Raw genomic sequence first — 16,634 nt, 5'->3', positions numbered from 1 at the left:
CTCTTAGGCATGCATCTCGACCATGTCAATCTTGGAAGCCCCTATATGAGTTGGTAATGCTGCATCAAGGATGGCTCCCGATCCAGCTGCAGGCGGCGGCCCTCCCCCATCCACCCTGGCTGCCGAGCTCGTGGGCAACATCTCGACCACGGTCAGATCCTCTAGGCCCGACGAGAACAACGAGCTCAAGCGCCTACTGGAGACGATAGAGGCCGTCAGAAACAACCCAGAATCGCTCAAGACTGTGGCTGAGCGCGTCGGGCACAATCATGTGCTGATCTATGTCTACGCATGCGTTGTGCTCGACGGTCTCAAGTGGGATGACCCATTCACCAGTCGTGACCAGCTGAGGCTCAAAACTGAGCATGCGGTGCAGTTCCTGAAGATGACGATACAGGAGACACCCCAGGTGCTCAAATACACTGCGGATGTCGGCGCATTCCTCCATCGGGGCCGGGAGCCCTTGTGGGTTTGGCTGTTTCCGAAGCTCCTCAAGATGCTTGGCCATCCACATTGTCTGCCCTTGATACCCACACTAGAGTCCTTCTTTCATTTTGTCCTTGTAGACGCAAGCAACTCTGCAGGCCTCTGGAACATCTTCGAGCCCATGTATACCTACCTGCAGGCCAACTTTCGATGTAAGACATGTTGTCTTGTCTCTTCTTCGTGCCGGACTGGGTCATGACTAACGCCTTGCCATAGCCATCATAGCGCACCTGGATTCGTCCTTTCTACAGAGCCATGGGCTAGATCTGGCGCTGCCTCAACAAACCCTTCTGGATCTTCTCCTGCCTCATCTGTCCGGCTCCGACGGATGTCGAGGCTGGTTTTATTCCCCTGTCGACAACAGCCACGCTCTCCGGCATGCTTCTTGTCTCCTCAATATCCTCCGCGCTGCTATGGTGCCGGAGAACCAGCCCAGAAAACAAGTCCTGTCCTTCAATAAGCATCTATCGTGGTTGATCGACTCGTTTGAAGTCTTGAACGAACAGCAGAAGACATGGCGAAATTATGTCGACTACAATCCTGCGTTCCTCCTAGAGCAGGCCCTCGGAACCATCCGCTTCGTCTCCGACTCTGAGCCCGTGGTCTCGCAGAAGCTTGATTCCATCATCGTACTGCTTGCGGCAGATGTGGCAGAGTTTCTGGGCGAGTTCTACATGGAGGCGCAGAGTGCCGACGCCGCCACTACCACCCAAACCAGCAAGACTTTGGCCTTTGCTCTTTTACATCTCACGGATGCTTCGAGCAACAAGAGGCCAGTAGCGAAACTCGTTACCGCAAAGTTGCTGAAGCTGTTGGACAGACTCCGAGTCGAGGATCACCTCAAGGACAAGGACTTAGAAGTATGTTCCTTTTCATCTGTCCCTTGTCCCTTTGATGTCGAACATAGACCGTGATCTCTGACTGGTCGACTGACTGACTGACTGCTGTGTCCCTCCAGCGTTCCGCTCATCTTCTTCGGAGCGTCGCCATTTTACCTGCTACCCAACCTTCCGGTATTGACCTTTCACCAGAGGCATTCGACGACAAGAGGCTGCGTGCCAGGGTCTCCCTGATTATGACGAGATCTGCCTCAGCCCAGGATGGCGAGCGAGCTGCCAAGCGGCCAAAAATGTCACACGAGGCTTCCACCGGGCTACTGCTGCATATCGTGAAGCGACTCTGTAAAGTAATTGGCATACCTGTCTCCACAAGCCTAGTAGATATCGAAGACTCGCTGTTGTAAGTTACCGTTGACCCCGACCGCTGCAAGGGAAACCTCCTAACATTCTCCCGTACAACTAGGAATTGCTTGTCAGAGGCAGATGATCCCGTGCGCTGCTTAGTACTAGACCTGCTATGCCGCCTGCTCTGTGCCTCTGATGGCACGCTCGTCCTAGCACCAGCTGGCAGAGGTGAGATGCAGTGTCTCGTCTGTTCGAAGCGAGACAATGAGTCCACTCCGCCTGGAGATCAAGACATGGCAACTCATTCAGCGGTGTTTTCGCTCTTCGTAAAACTCATCAGCCTGTCCAGCTTTCGGATCTCGCGACGGCCGAGAGTCGTTGCCATGGTAGCACTTCGACGTGTCATTCTGCACTGCAGCGATCCGGACATGTTGGATCTTGAGAAATCTGCACTTGGCCAATGGTGTTTACAGGCCTTGAACAGCTCCCTGAGGGAGTTTCGAATTGCTGCCGGAAGGGCCATCGCCCTATTTTTACGGCCCCGGGTGGGACAAGTGGCCGGACCTTCTGTTCTGAGTCGTAACACGGCCAATGCTCTGAGCATTATGAGATCTATCTCGGACAAGAATAAGCCCAACATCAGCGAGACCTGTCTCATGGCATGGGGTCAAGTCGGTATGGTGGTTTCGGATGAGGGTCTCAATTTGGTTCTCGTCAAGATGCTCGAGTTTTTGGGTAATCAGAACCCCATCATCTCCGCCGTCGCGCTCAACGAGATGACGAATCTCGCCAGCTGTCGGAAAACGACACCTCGACGTCTGCTCGAACCATTCTGGCGTAACCTTGCCTACGCCACTGTCAAAGACATGCTGACACGGCCCCAGACGACGCAGATGGTGGCCGACCTGCTGAAAACCAGCATCACAGAGCTTTTGCTGCTCATACAATCTCATGCTTTGCCGTGGTTGGTACTGTACAGGAAGAAGGATATCATCCAGAGGTTTCTCGACGCAAGACGAGAGTTGTCACGATCAGATCCGCAGAAGATTGAGCCGCTATGGAAGATGCTCTACTTTGACGGAGCGAATTTGAGCACTATTCTTTCACGACTGCTGGTGCAAGACGTCCCCGACATTGAGGCGTATGCCAGGTCTGTCCTATTCGATGTCTGCCCAGAACTCGAAGTGCCCACCTTGCGGGAGCTTCTGTCTACAAACCCGGTCCCTACAGCCCTTGAGCTTCTGAAGATGAGCGGCGACGGGGATCAGTCCATGAAGGCGTCTGCACGCTCTGCACTGGCTCTCGTGGCCGGGCTGCTGATGCCAGACCAGGGTGGTCGGAGAAAGAGTCACCACGTCATAGGTCGCTTCCTCTGCGCGCACGCCTTGGGCTTGTCAACCAGGATGATACAAGTCATCACCGATGATTTGTCCATCATGCCACCGATTCAGGAGAGAAGGCGGTGCATCCGCGCCATGGAAGAAATGATCGTGCTTGGAAAAGAGTACATTCGCACCGCTAGACCACAGGTACGATTTCTTCCTTTCTTTTTCCTATTTTGTTTTGTGACAGGCACCGAAGGTTCATGTAGAATGCTAATAAACGTCATGTAGATCTCCGTTTGCCTCCTAAGTGCACTTTCCCTCCCCGATTTGAGAAGCGATGCCTTCATGTGTTGGTACTCGATGCTCAACCATATGGAGGAGGAGGACGTTGAGGCCTTGATCGAGACGACTTTCTTCATCATAGGACAGTACTGGTCTTCCTTGGACCAAGCCACACAAGAGAAAACCAAGTCACTGCTTCAGTTCTTGCTGAGTGAGCACAAGGACGTGTTAAAGAAGACCGCTCCGAAACTGCCATCACTGGGCCACATTGGCGAGCTCGCTGAGATTTGGCAGAAATTCGACGCCGGCCGAATCGACGTTCGGAACACCTACTGTATTTTTATTCAACGGGTTTCTCATGAAAATTCTGGAGTGGTGGCACAGGCTTTAGCTGAGCTCTCAGCCTACCTCCGTCAGCATCAAGGCTATCTGCAGACATCAGCCATAAGTGAGCAGCCGGATTCTGTAGTTACACAGTTGAGCCGAGCTTTACTCGACTGCGCATCAAAGTACAATAGCAGAGACGCAAATATCCCGCGGCTCTGCGCAGAATGTATTGGGTTCATGGGATGTCTGGACTCGACTAGGATGGAGACTGCCCGCGAGCAGCGAGAATTCGTCATGTCGTCCAATTTTGAGGACGCAGAAGAGACGACCAATTTTGTCGGCTTCATCTTGGAAGAGGTTCTCATCAAGTCCTTCCTCTCTACCACCGACGTAACCTTGCAAGGGTACCTCTCCTATGTCATGCAGGAGCTTCTGAAAAGTTGCGACTACAAGGCAGCTGTTGCCATGCAGGGCACCGAAAAGCAGAGCGAGCGGATATACCAGAAGTGGCAGAGGATGCCCGAGGTTGTGCGCGAGGTGCTAACGCCCTTCCTAACATCACAGTACGCCATGAAGCCAATCCCAGCTCCAGTCGTCGAATATCCCATCTTTCGCGCAGGACGGTCGTACACCCTCTGGCTCAAGCAGTTCACCCTCGATTTACTACACAAAGCGCAGAATACATTCGCGCAGCTCATATTCGAGCCTCTCTGTCGAGCAATCAGGGTCAAAGACTTGTCGATTGCCGTCTTTCTGCTACCCTACTTGGTCATTCACATGACACTGGGCCAGGTGAGCACAACCGAGGAGAAGGACGCGATCTGGAACGAGATACTCTTGATCCTTCGGCAGAATGTGTCAGTGAACACGTCTTATCTGGAGAGGGAAGACAAGTACCTTTTCTACGAAGTAAGAGCCCCCCCCCCCCCTAAAACACCGACAAAATATGTGATTGCTGATGAGAGTCTTCAGGCTGTTTTCCGCATCATAGATTACGCCATGAGGTGGATCCAAGTGCAGAAGGCCTCCCCGCTGACTAAAGCTGGCGAGAACAACGTCGCTCTGATCCAGAAGAGGCTCGATGCAATACCAGCTGAGCTCCTGTCCCAACGTGCCATCGACTGCAAGCAATACGCCCGGGCCCTATTCCACCTAGAGCCCTATGTCCTTCGCCAGGAGGAAGAGCCGGGTCAAGATGCTGCCAGTGTTCAGCGGGCCCTGGATTCGCTGCAACATGTATACACACAGATCGATGAGCCCGACGGGCTTGAAGGCATCTCGGCGAACCTGAAGGTCATTGATCTCAATCAACAGATCCTGAGCCACAGAAAAGCTGGGAGGTGGTCCCGGGCGCAGACCTGGTGCGAAGTTCAGCTTGCCGAGGATCCCAACAGTGTCGACGTGCAGCTTGACCTCCTGACCTGTCTGAAGCAGTCCGGACAATATGGTAAAGACTCTAACCCCTTCCCTGCCTCACCAAATGACCATTCATATGGAGGTAATTAACAACATAATATTTTAGATGTGCTACTGAACTATGTGAGCGGTATGGCCACCGACGTGTCCACGATCAACAAAATTGCGCCCTTCGCCGTCGAAGCAGCTTGGGCTACGAGCAGATGGGAGACTCTGCAGAAGTACCTGGATTCTTACAATGCTGGCAACCCTCTTGAGGAATTTAACCTTGGTGTTGGCTCGGCTCTCCTTGCTCTCAAGGACGGGCAGACCAATATCTTTGCAGACCATATTCAGAAGTTGAAAGACCAGGCCGCCTCATCCATGTCCTTGTCTGCGACTGCATCTCTTCAGGCTGCTCACGAGGCCATGCTGAAGTGTCACGTCCTTGCCGATCTCGACATCATCGCTGGAGATCATAAGAAGGAGACAGGTGACCAGCAGAAGACGATGACCTTGCTAAGTCGCCGATTGGAGGTGCTCGGGGCTTATGTGAATGACAAGCAGTATGTACTCGGCATACGCCGAGCGGCAATGGAGTTGATGAGGTATGTGCCACAGGGAGAGGTGTATTTTGTCTTGAAATCGTATCGCTAACTATGGGAATCAGGCCGAAGTTCACCGATGGTGATATATCTTCTCTGTGGCTCTCGAGTGCCCGCCTGGCTCGAAAGGCCGACTCTCTTCACCAGTCCTTTAACGCCGTCCTACACGCATCACAACTTGGAGACGGATCAGCTACCATCGAGAACGCCCGGCTACTGTGGAAGGAAGGCCATCATCGCAAGGCTATCCAAATACTCGAAAACGCCATTCAGACAGATTCGTTTATCGGGTACAACCTTGGACCGGCCGTGGCGCCTACTTCAAGCAAGGCCCCTGAAGTGCAGAGGAATCTGCTGACAGCCCGCGCACACCTGTTGCTGGCAAAATGGCAAGATTCTACAGGACAGACACACGCCAGTGCTCTGCGTTCCCGGTACCAACAGGCGGCCAGGATGCACGCGACCTGGGAGAAGGGCCACTACTACCTCGGTCGCCATTACAAGAAGGTCCTGGAGTCCGAAAAGGCCCTGTCTCCAGACGAACAGAGTGACGAGTATCTGACAGGCGAGACGGCCAAGCTTGTGATCGAAAATTACCTGCGATCACTCAACTTTGGCACAAAATACCTGTATCAGACGCTGCCTCGCATTTTGACCCTATGGATGGACCTTGGTGCGCAAGTCAACAAGGCCCCCGAAGGAAAGGTCTCACTATCTAAGGAACTGCACCAACGAAGGAAGACTTTGTTGCACGAGCTCAACAAATACTTTAATAAGCACATGCAACGCATGCCAGCCTACATTTTCTACACAGCTATGCCGCAGATTGTGGCCCGCATCACACATCCCAACCCAGACATTGTTAGGTCCCTGCAGCAGATCATCGTCAAGATTGTCGAAGCCCACCCTCGACAGGCTCTGTGGGGCCTCTTTGCGATCATGACTACCAGGCAGTCTGGTGATCGGGCCAGACGAGGCAACCAGCTGCTCCACCAGCTCCGCGACAGTGACCTCAAAGGCGCCGACGGCACGTCGTTCAGTCTGCCCCAGCTCTGTAGGATGGGGGAGAAGCTTGCCGAGCAGCTGCTTCTGGCCTGCAATAACGGCGACTTTCAGAGCAATAGGACGACACATGCCAGTATCACGCGGGACCTCAACTTCAACCACAAGTGCACGCCTTGCCCGCTCGTGGTCCCCATCGAGACATGTCTCACGGCTACGCTCCCCACATTAACCGACAACATCAAGAAGCACAAGGCCTTTTCTAGAGATGTCATAGCCATCGACAGTTTCTTGGATGACGTTCTCGTTCTCGGATCGCTCGCCAAGCCGCGGCGACTGACAGCGCGCGGGTCGGACGGAAAACTGTACAACCTGCTCATTAAGCCCAAGGACGACCTCCGTACCGACCAGCGGCTTATGGAGTTCAACGGAATGATCAACCGATCCCTCAAGCGCGACGCAGAGTCGAGCCGCCGACAGCTGTACATCCGCACCTACGCCGTGACGCCGCTCAACGAGGAATGCGGCATCATCGAGTGGGTGGACGGACTCAAGACGCTCCGTGACATCCTGCTCGGAATCTACAAGACACGTGGGGTTGCCCCCAACTACGGACAGATCGCTCAACTGATGAAGGAAGCCACATTGTCGGACAAGAACATCTCGATGTTCACAGAGCAGATCTTGGGCATGTTCCCGCCCGTGCTGCCGAGCTGGTTCATGTCGCAGTTCCCTAACCCGTCGGCCTGGTTCGCTGCTCGCCTCACGTACACACGCTCGTGTGCGGTCATGTCGATGGTCGGCACGATCCTGGGCCTGGGCGACCGACATGGCGAGAACGTCCTGCTGGAGGAAGGCAACGGCGGCGTGTTCCACGTCGACTTCAACTGCCTGTTCGATAAGGGACTTACCTTTGCCCAGCCAGAGCGCGTCCCTTTCCGGCTCACCCACAACATGGTGGCGGCCATGGGCATCTACGGCTACGAGGGCCCCTTTCGACAGTGCAGCGAGCTGACGCTCAGCATCCTCCGGCAGCAGGAGGAGACGCTGATGACGATCCTCGAGGCATTCATCTACGATCCCACGCTGGACCTCCAGCGAGACAAGAAGCGGAAGAATGACCTGGTCAGGCTGAACCCTACAAGCGTGGTCGAGAGTATCAGGAGGAAGGTGAAGGGGCTACTGCCTGACGAGAGTATCCCTCTCGGTGTGGAGGGCCAGGTGGAAGAGCTGATCAGGCAGGCCACAAATCCCAAGAACCTGGCCTCTATGTATATTGGGTGGTGTCCTTTCTTGTAATTTCCTAATTCACCACCACCAAGTAATATCTCTCCCATTCTTTAACTGCCTGCTCGAGAGATTATGCAGGGCTTGAAGGATGTTGCTTTATTTGTCGTTGATGGACTGTTGGGCTCAATAGGCACTGATGCCGCAGCATGTGATTCCTGTTTCAAGGTTACTATTAGAAAAGGCAGGGTGGGTGTTTACGTAAGCCACAACCCCTGACTAGTCCCACCTCCACCAAACTTGACTCCCTTCAGTGCACTTTCACTTAGGAACATACACTTCCACAGCCACCACAACTCTGTTTGAGCCTACTCCATAGCAGGAGAGTGAAGCAGGTTCTAATCAGTCTGTCCAGTGTACTTGTTACAACCTTTCTTTCCACCCCAGATAAGACAACTTCAACAGGTGTGTGTGTCCCCTCAAGCAAACTCTGAGCTGCCACCCACCCACCACGTATCCACTGCATCTAGTATTCTTCAGGAGCGACTCTCCAGGACGACTGCCTACTCTGGAAAGCACGCTAACAGTGATTCGCTGTTGCAGCACACAGAAAAAGCCTACCATTTCTGCCTGTTGTCCCCTTCCCCTTCTTCCCACCACTAGGCAGACTGATCTCGAGCTCCCTCTTCTCATCTTTCACTTCAGCACTCTGACTGACTCAATTCTTTTCCTCTGCGTGCCCATTGAGTCCTGTCTGAGATAGGCATCAGCAAAGCCGTTCTAATAACAAGATCCCATCACTGCATCTCTTCGACAATCCATCTCGACGCCAGTTCAATTTGTCATCTTGGACCTGTTCTACTTTCCATCTTGGCACTGGTTTTACTGTTCATCTGAGCCACTGTTCTATTCTCATCTGAACGCCTGGTCTACTCTCTATCTAGGAATCCCTTCGACTGCCTACATAGGCATCTGTCCTGCTTCCCATCTCAGCACGTGCCTGTACCTTCGTGATACCCATACTTTTTTATCTATTCCTGCAGCTCTTCGCACTCTTTGTTCTTCCAACAAATCACCTGAGTCAAGTTATCCACATGCAAGATGCCTCAGTACCGTGTTGGTAAGTAGATTCTGTCTGCAGCATCATAGCTTTGAGCAAACACTACGAGCAATGCATCTCAAATTATCACTGCCCACCGTCATGCTACTCTCTTTCAACAGCACCCATCCTCATGTTTGCTGCATACTGACATTTCGTCAACCAGAGGTCTCCCCCAACAACCGTGCTGTCTGTAAGGACAAGCAGTGCAAAGAAAACAAGGTCAAGCTGCTGAAGGGCGAGCTGCGCTTCGCTACCTGGGTGGAGATTAAGGAACATGGCTCCTGGTCTTACAAACACTGGTATGATCCCATGTCACAGGTAAGTCTCTACTCGAAGACATACAAGTACGCTAACACTTCAAAAATCTATATAGGGGCTGCGTTTCCGGCAGCCAGATCCAGAACCTACGCGATGCCATCCAAAAAGAGGATGACACCTATGACTTCGACATGATCGATGGATATGATGAGATGACGTGAGTTGTGTCTTCTCTCCCTGGTGTTGTGAATATAACAATAATGATTTCTGGCTCAGCGAATACCCTGAGCTCCAGGCTAAGATCCGTACCGCTATGATCGAGGGCAAGATCGCCGACGAGGACTTCAACGGAGACCCCGAGTTCAATCGCCTCGGCCAACGGGGCATCCGCGGGCGCGCCAAGAAGCCCGCCGCTGTTAAGGAGGAGGAGGAGAAGGAGGAGGAGAAGGAGGAGGAGATCGTACGTCTAGTCTATTCAATCTTGGGGATTCAATTGCGTACTAATGCTTGACAGGACGCCGACGCTCCCAGCTCTCTTGCGGACCGGTCACCCACTCCCGTCCCTTCCAGTACTAAGCGGTCTACTAAGCGGTCTACTAAGCGGGCTGCTAAGCGGGCTCCAGAGCCCGATTCAGTCTCTTCGCGACCCAAGCGCAAGCGGACTAAGAATTAAGAGCTTCGAGTTTTTTGTTTTCCTATTTTTCTTTGCCTATTTTTGTTTTCCTATCTTTTCTTTCCTATGTCTCAATTCATTTCTTAGCTTAGCACACTTAACAGCCAATAAAGTGAAGATTGCGTGAACAAAATTTCCTTCCAGTTGAGAATTGAGAGGTCTCTGAGCCAAGTCCTAAGCTTTAATCACGACTTTCTCAAGACTAGTTTCATGAGTACTTGAGAGGCCCCGAAGCTTTTACTTTCTTTTCAGAAGTAGAAAGAAATTTTTTTTTAAAAAACCTTTATCATAGCGACGAAAAACATCTTGATTTGTCACGCAAAAGATGACCACTGATGCGGCCACATGGACTGTGCCCATACATTTGCACCACAAGATCAATACAGAAAACAAGGGCCTTCTATACAGCCATTCCAGGTTCATGGATAATCTGTGGGTAGGACAGACTATCGAGGTTCAGGCATCCTCGTCACCCAGTCATGACGACATGCGAAGGCCAGTGCATTCTCCTTGTTTTCTTCTGTAGCGCAACTCATCCTCCTCCCCTCGTTACCACAAGCAATTGTTACAGAAGTGATAGATCAAAGTGCTAGGGATACACAACATGCCCCAGCATGTAAGCTACCTTAGTAGTGATGAACAAAATAAATAAAAACTATCACGCACAACGATATCACTTCAAATTCAACATATGTCGTGCACGACCTGGTCAAGGCCTTTCAAGGACCAACTTCAGCTGCGCACGAACTATCCAAGATATCGTGGCATTTGTAACTCATCCAAAAGGCTTTTGTCTACTTGCTGCGCACAAGATGGTCATTTAAGGGTTTCGCTAACATCAAACGTATATAAGTGAATGACGCGACTGGATTCTCGCTTGACTCTGCTTCGAAAGGCTAAAGACTCTAGTTGCCCTTGACGCGTCCATCAGGCTTGCCATCCTTCGTCAGACCGTCATTCTCGGTGGGCTTGTATGCGTCGCCGCCGCCGTCGCCACCACCAGATGCACTTCCAAGGCCACTTGCCTTACCACCTTGCTTGCCCGCCTCATGGGGATCAACTTTTCCCTGCGCAAACTCGCCAGTGCCGACGCGCTTGTCTGGCTGACCGTCCTGTCGGAGACCGTCATGCTCTAATCACATCATTTCCAGGGGTTAGCTCTGCCCTGACAGTTTCAAAAACTATAGCATTGTGAAGGAACGATAGGTGTTACCTGTTGGCTTGTAGTCAGACATATTATAATGGGTCGTCTTGGCTTCGATAACGGTGTAGGTTTTCTTTGCGTCTTTCCAAAGCTCCGGTTCTAGAAGTTACAGATGAGGATGGTGGGTGCTTGGATTAACTTCATTGATAAGTCTGGACAGATGCTCGGCTTATATACATTTCTCCAGACCAGACTTTACAGGCTGGCAGTCAGTCGTCGGCTCTCAAGATGGACGAGTCTTCTCAGCAGTCATTGATTTTCGAGGCTCGATCTTTCCGATGCATGACGCTTGCATCAATCATCATTTTCTGCATTTTGTATGCGACTGTTAATAAATTTGATGACTCGTGTTGCTAGTATAGTATTGTCTATTAGTGCTGGAGGAAGAGCTGAAGAAAGCGTCAGTCTAGAGCGTCACTATAATCTTGTCGACATCACCATTTGGCCTTTAAGTGATTGGGAAACATACTGTGCTAGACTGTTTCCTGACGGCCTTGCATTTTCTTATATGCTCCTTGAGCAATGTAGTTGACGGTGATGAAGGGACAAAGGCAGAATCCTCGTAAGTTGGGGCTAGAGGGCGTAATGTCCATGAGTGGAGAACCAGCATAGGACACAATTCATGAGGACATTGGACCATGACATCATGTCAATAATCAATCTATCAAATACTTCTCTCTTAATTTCTCCCGACTAGTATCATAACATTGCATCTGAGTACTTACTCTGGTCAAGAGGACCTATGTGTCCACGAAGACAACGATGATGGCTGTGAATCGTGACATCCACCCAGTATGGTAATACCCAGTAATGTAATGAGTTGACTTTCTTACTTTTCGGCGAATTATCGGCACCTTGATCGAATCTCAGCTCATGCGAGAGACAAGACGGTGAAGGGCAAACAAGAAATTCCGAGATCTGATGATGAGTGGGCCCGAGGGCGCCGGGGTGCTTGGCCTCCAAGGCTCCTCGATATTCATTGGCGCGGATGAGCAGGAGTATTTCCTTTCGAGCCGAATACTACCATCTCATATGCCTTGAGCATGACATATCTTGAGTGGAGTCTTCCCCTCGTTTTACCCCAACATTTGTCTCCACGAAATTGAAAGTTGATGGGACCAGGTTTCCCCAGATCCTGACGATCACTTTTTTTAGTTTTCAATCCCCCCCGCCATGAAATTTTGAATTTCTTCACACCTTAATTTCACCACAAAGCACGTCAAGCAAGGGGGGTCACAGCGCAGGCCGGGGCGGCGGGCGGCGATGATTTCCCAAACCTGCGTTCGCCATCTCGGGCCAAAGATGTTGTTCGGAGGTGATGGGCCTTTGTCACACCATGTCACCACAATTATTTTGAACTCGTGACCATTGACTTCTGTCTGTCTCCCCCCCCCCCCTTGATTTTCGCCCTCTCCACAAGCATGCAGTATGAGATCAACAAGCCCGGTTTTCCCCAAAACCCGTCGGGCGCTACTGGTAGCTCGGCGCTCGGGGGCGTTGGGAACTCGGTGTGGTGTCCTGAGGCTTGGGCATGTCTCTCGGTGTCTCATTGATGCGCCTGTTTCTGCGAACTGGGCGAGTGGATGCGTCTGGACGTTGCCTCCGGACTGGATGCCGGGGTGAAGTTGTCGAGGGGCGCGCGGGGGAGGGAGTGGGGGCCCAGACGCGCCTTGATGTATGGCCAGGACGCAGACGAGGAGGAGGAGAGGGAGGGGCAGGCGGAGGAGGATGGGAGATTCAACAGCGAGTATGATTTTGAGGGGAAGATCTTTTTTTCTTACAAAAAGGGAGCATGATTCGGAGATGATCCCCTTCCTGTTCCTGGGACCTGTCGCATTCTCCCCCAATTCTCCTCTCTCACCAGCAGCGCCGATCCTCTCGCTGTGTGTATATGCCCTCCTCCTCTGCTGCCATGGCGCGTCTGTCTCTTCTGTCTGCGCCCCTCCTCGTGGGAGGTGCTGCGGCCGTGACTCTCTCAGTTGCCTCGTCTGGCGGAAACGCGACCTCTGGGTACCAATATGGCCTTATGTTCGAGGACATTAACCACGGTGGTGATGGCGGCATGTAAGTTAACATAGCATTGACTGATCTCTGGTGGGCATTTGTGTGGTGGCCGCGTGTGGAAGAGATGACTGACCTCTTATGCTTAATCCTTTCCTGGCCACAGTTACGCCGAGCTGATCCAGAACCGGGCCTTCCAGGGCTCTACCGAGTATCCGTCCACCCTCGACCCGTGGACGGCTGCTGGTTCTGCCTCGCTCGCCCTGGATAACAGCTCTGATCCTCTGTCATCGGCCCTGCCAACCTCTGTAGAGGTGACAGCAATAGCCGACGGTGCTGCTGGCATTCGAAACCCAGGCTGGTGGGGAAGTAAGTACAGCAGTGGTGGTGGTCCCCTCTAGAGTCTCTCTCTCTCTCTCTCTCTCTTTCTCTGGCTCTCTTTCATGACGGTGATCCGTCTTGCTAACAGAGAACAAATTAATAAAGTCGACGTTTCGGCCTCAAGCACCTACGCAGGAAGCTTTTACGTCCTGGGAGACTACTCGGGCAACTTTACGGCGAGCCTTGTGTCCGACATCACCAATGCCACGCTGGCCTCGACAACATTTTCGGGCTCGTCGAGCGCAGACGCCTGGACACAGTTCAGCTACGAGCTCACGCCGTCAGCCGACGCGGCCAACATCAACAACAGCTTCGTCTTGACCTTTGACGCATCAGCTGGCGACGTCCTGAACTTCAACCTCATCAGCCTGTTCCCGCCCACGTACAAGGACACGCCCAACGGCAACAGGCCAGACCTCATGGAGGCCCTGGCCGCGCTCAACGCCAAGCACTTCCGCATCCCCGGCGGCAACAACCTCGAGGGCGAGGACCCCCCGTACTGGTGGAACTGGAACGAGACCATCGGCAACCTGACAAACCGGCCTGGGCGCCCTGGCACCTGGGACTACGAGAACACGGACGGCCTCGGCCTCGTCGAGTACATGCTCTGGTGCCAGGACCTGGGGCTCGAGCCTGTCCTGGCCGTCTGGTCGGGCGAGTACCTGGATGGCACCATCATCTCCGAGGCCGACCTAGAGCCGTATGTCCAGAGTGCCCTCGACGAGCTTGAGTTCCTCATGGGCGACGCCTCCACCACCTACGGCGCCCTGCGTATCGCCCTCGGCTACACGGATCCCTTCACCATCAAGTTCGTCGAGGTCGGCAACGAGGACAACCTGAACGGCGGCGAGGACAGCTACATTGAGTACCGCTTCAATGCGTTCTATGGTATGTACACACAACAACATGCCATTGTCTTGGGCTTTGTACAGTATGTTAGAGAGAAGTCCGTCCGCTGATTTATGTTCCGTGTGCAACCATTAGATGCCATCTCGGCCGTCTACCCAGACATTCTGATCTTCACCTCCCTCGCCGACCTGAGCTACACCTATGAGTCGTCTGGGCAAGACTATCACCAGTACACCCTGCCCAACTACTTTGTCGGCCAGTTCAACTTCTTTGATAATATTGCTGCGGGCCATCCCATCCAGGTCGGAGAGTTCGCCGTCGTGCAGAACAACACAAATAACGTGAGCGACACGACCAACTGGGATGACGCCAAGAAGTGAGTCTTTTCATTCTCATGACACTATTCTCTACACTTTATACTGTGGCTGACACCTCTTCTTTTCTCTGCCTCATTTTAGTCCCTGGCCATACTGGATTGGCTCCGTCTCAGAAGCCATCTTTGTCATCGGCATGGAGCGCAACGCAGACCGCGTCTGGGGCTTCTCCTATGCGCCCCTCCTGCAGAACCTCAACTCGTACGAGTGGTCGCCCGATCTCATCTCCTTCACCGCCGACCAGAGCCAGACCGTGACCAGCACCTCGTACGACGTGCTCAAGCTGTTCGGCAACGCCGCCTTCACGTCCACCCTACCCGCAGACACCACCGATGACTTTGGCCCCGCCTACTGGGTGGCTGGTGTGGACAACGCCACGAGCACCTACTATGTCAAGGCCGCCGTGTATAACAGCACTGAGGACGTTGGGTTCAATGTTACCTTTGATGGCGTCGCGAGCGGGTCGACGGCCACACTGACGGTGTTGACGGCCCCAGACGGCTACAGCTATAACAGTATCGGGTCTGTGGAGCTCATCACCACGACGAGCAGCTTGACGGCGGACGACGGCGGTGCTTTTAGCTTCAGCCTGCCAAACCTGAGCGTTGCGCTGCTGGCTGCAGCGTCGTCGTGAGGTGCTGTCCTGAGACGTGTGAATATATGAAGGAGGGCATTACATATTGTCGGAATAAAGGCATTGGTCTCATGTGGGTGAAAGGGCTTTTCAGGCCCCTGACACCAGGGCCCTTTCACTAGGTTTCGGGCTAGCCGGCCCTTTGTTGTACTTTTCCTATAGAAACGGGTGCACCAGTACCTCTGGCCCCAGGATAGTTAGAAGGATTAGTGCAAGTGAACTATGACCTGGCTTTTCACCCATCCTTCACCCCGATGAGTTCACTGCCCCACATTTGACACATATACCTGCCAAGATGTGTGTACACATGTATAATGATGTATATCTTAGTTGGCATTTCTTTTTGAATATCCAAACACGATTTTCCCTCATTCTTTAATTGACCTATTCATAGACTCTAGACTATGATGAATTGGTGATAACCTCAATGTATGCTTATGTTGCTTGTATCCCTCTCTTTCTGCTATTCTATCATTATTAGGTTGCAACTATTATCACATGCTCAACTCCCTCAGAAAGAAAAAAAAAGACAAGAAATCAGGACATAATTGTTCTCCTCAGATCACACACCGTGGTGTAAAAGACCCCACACAACCAACAAGGAAGGTCACACAGTAGTGACAGGCAACGGAAAGCACGCTGCAGTAAGGTGTGCAAGCCGAGAAGGAAGAAGAGGTGGAGGAAGGGGGAAAGGGCGGGTTGCAGTGGTAGGGTTACAGTGGCTTCCGAAAGGGCCGCAAATCTCCCCAACCCAACAGGCCTCCCCTCATTTTCCCCTCTTCTCTCTGTCTATCTATCATTTCTCGCGATCGTCCGAACAATCTTCCTCCACACGGTGAACTATACTATGCGTACTATGTACCTGCACACAACCATAGCACTGCGACCCTGGCCAATTTTTCCATCATGACCATGACAAACACCATCTCGTCTTTCTCTCTCTCGTATTTTAGGCTTTTGCCCTGCTCTTCTTAGTTGATATGCTGTAAGGCGATGTGATGCCAACGGCTCGGAAGAAAACATATACCCTGATGTTCCACCAACCAAGGAAGTGAACTGCAGATGTGGCTGGTGCCAGCCCCAAGCTTTTGTCGTCCCCAAGCTTTTGTCGTGTTCTCGTCCGATGCGTGGCACGCTGGGGATCCCTGACTCCTTCCCCTGCAACCACCCCTCGACGACGTTGCAGTCATCTCCAACAAAATAATTCCGTGTCCTTGTAACCATGGCACCATGGATGCAGGCACGGGCTGGGTGGAGAGGCGATGCTTCGGTATGTTGTCCAGCAAAAGGGCCGAAGCGGGCCGGAGAGGGGAGAGAAAGAAGGA

The 16,634-nt window shown here is 52.5% G+C and overlaps 4 protein-coding genes across 4 annotated transcripts; 3 read left to right on the top strand and 1 right to left on the bottom strand.

The window, feature by feature from the left end:
* Window positions 1-70: 70 nt before the first annotated feature.
* M406DRAFT_98727 (uncharacterized protein) lies at window positions 71-8,126 on the top strand (the record flags this gene model as incomplete). The annotated part of the gene is made up of 10 exons (XM_040926422.1): window positions 71-638; window positions 703-1,013; window positions 1,098-1,346; window positions 1,468-1,499; window positions 1,581-1,667; window positions 1,704-1,725; window positions 1,757-3,199; window positions 3,284-5,051; window positions 5,127-5,607; window positions 5,670-8,126. 10 exons carry the CDS (start codon window positions 71-73, stop codon window positions 7,903-7,905), a joined length of 7,197 nt encoding a protein of 2,398 aa, XP_040779670.1. The 3' UTR covers window positions 7,906-8,126.
* Window positions 8,127-8,934: 808 nt separating this feature from the next.
* Window positions 8,935-9,866, top strand: M406DRAFT_71693 (uncharacterized protein; the record flags this gene model as incomplete). The annotated part of the gene is made up of 5 exons (XM_040925491.1): window positions 8,935-8,953; window positions 9,099-9,234; window positions 9,309-9,410; window positions 9,470-9,653; window positions 9,708-9,866. 5 exons carry the CDS (start codon window positions 8,935-8,937, stop codon window positions 9,864-9,866), a joined length of 600 nt encoding a protein of 199 aa, XP_040779669.1.
* A 905-nt stretch (window positions 9,867-10,771) lies between these two features.
* M406DRAFT_337085 (uncharacterized protein) lies at window positions 10,772-11,101 on the bottom strand (the record flags this gene model as incomplete). The annotated part of the gene is made up of 2 exons (XM_040921212.1): window positions 10,772-10,998; window positions 11,080-11,101. 2 exons carry the CDS (start codon window positions 11,099-11,101, stop codon window positions 10,772-10,774), a joined length of 249 nt encoding a protein of 82 aa, XP_040779668.1.
* Window positions 11,102-12,982: 1,881 nt separating this feature from the next.
* Window positions 12,983-15,550, top strand: M406DRAFT_92049 (family 51 glycoside hydrolase; the record flags this gene model as incomplete). Its single annotated transcript, XM_040926215.1, has 5 exons — window positions 12,983-13,134; window positions 13,238-13,440; window positions 13,558-14,340; window positions 14,437-14,677; window positions 14,760-15,550. 5 exons carry the CDS (start codon window positions 12,983-12,985, stop codon window positions 15,307-15,309), a joined length of 1,929 nt encoding a protein of 642 aa, XP_040779667.1. The 3' UTR covers window positions 15,310-15,550.
* Between the last annotated feature and the right edge of the window lie 1,084 nt (window positions 15,551-16,634).

The sequence above is a fragment of the Cryphonectria parasitica genome (assembly GCF_011745365.1).
Source record: "Cryphonectria parasitica EP155 unplaced genomic scaffold M406scaffold_2, whole genome shotgun sequence".
Lineage (NCBI taxonomy): Eukaryota > Fungi > Ascomycota > Sordariomycetes > Diaporthales > Cryphonectriaceae > Cryphonectria > Cryphonectria parasitica.
Note: the sequence above shows the minus strand (reverse complement) of the source record. Positions and strands in the feature narration are given on the sequence as shown.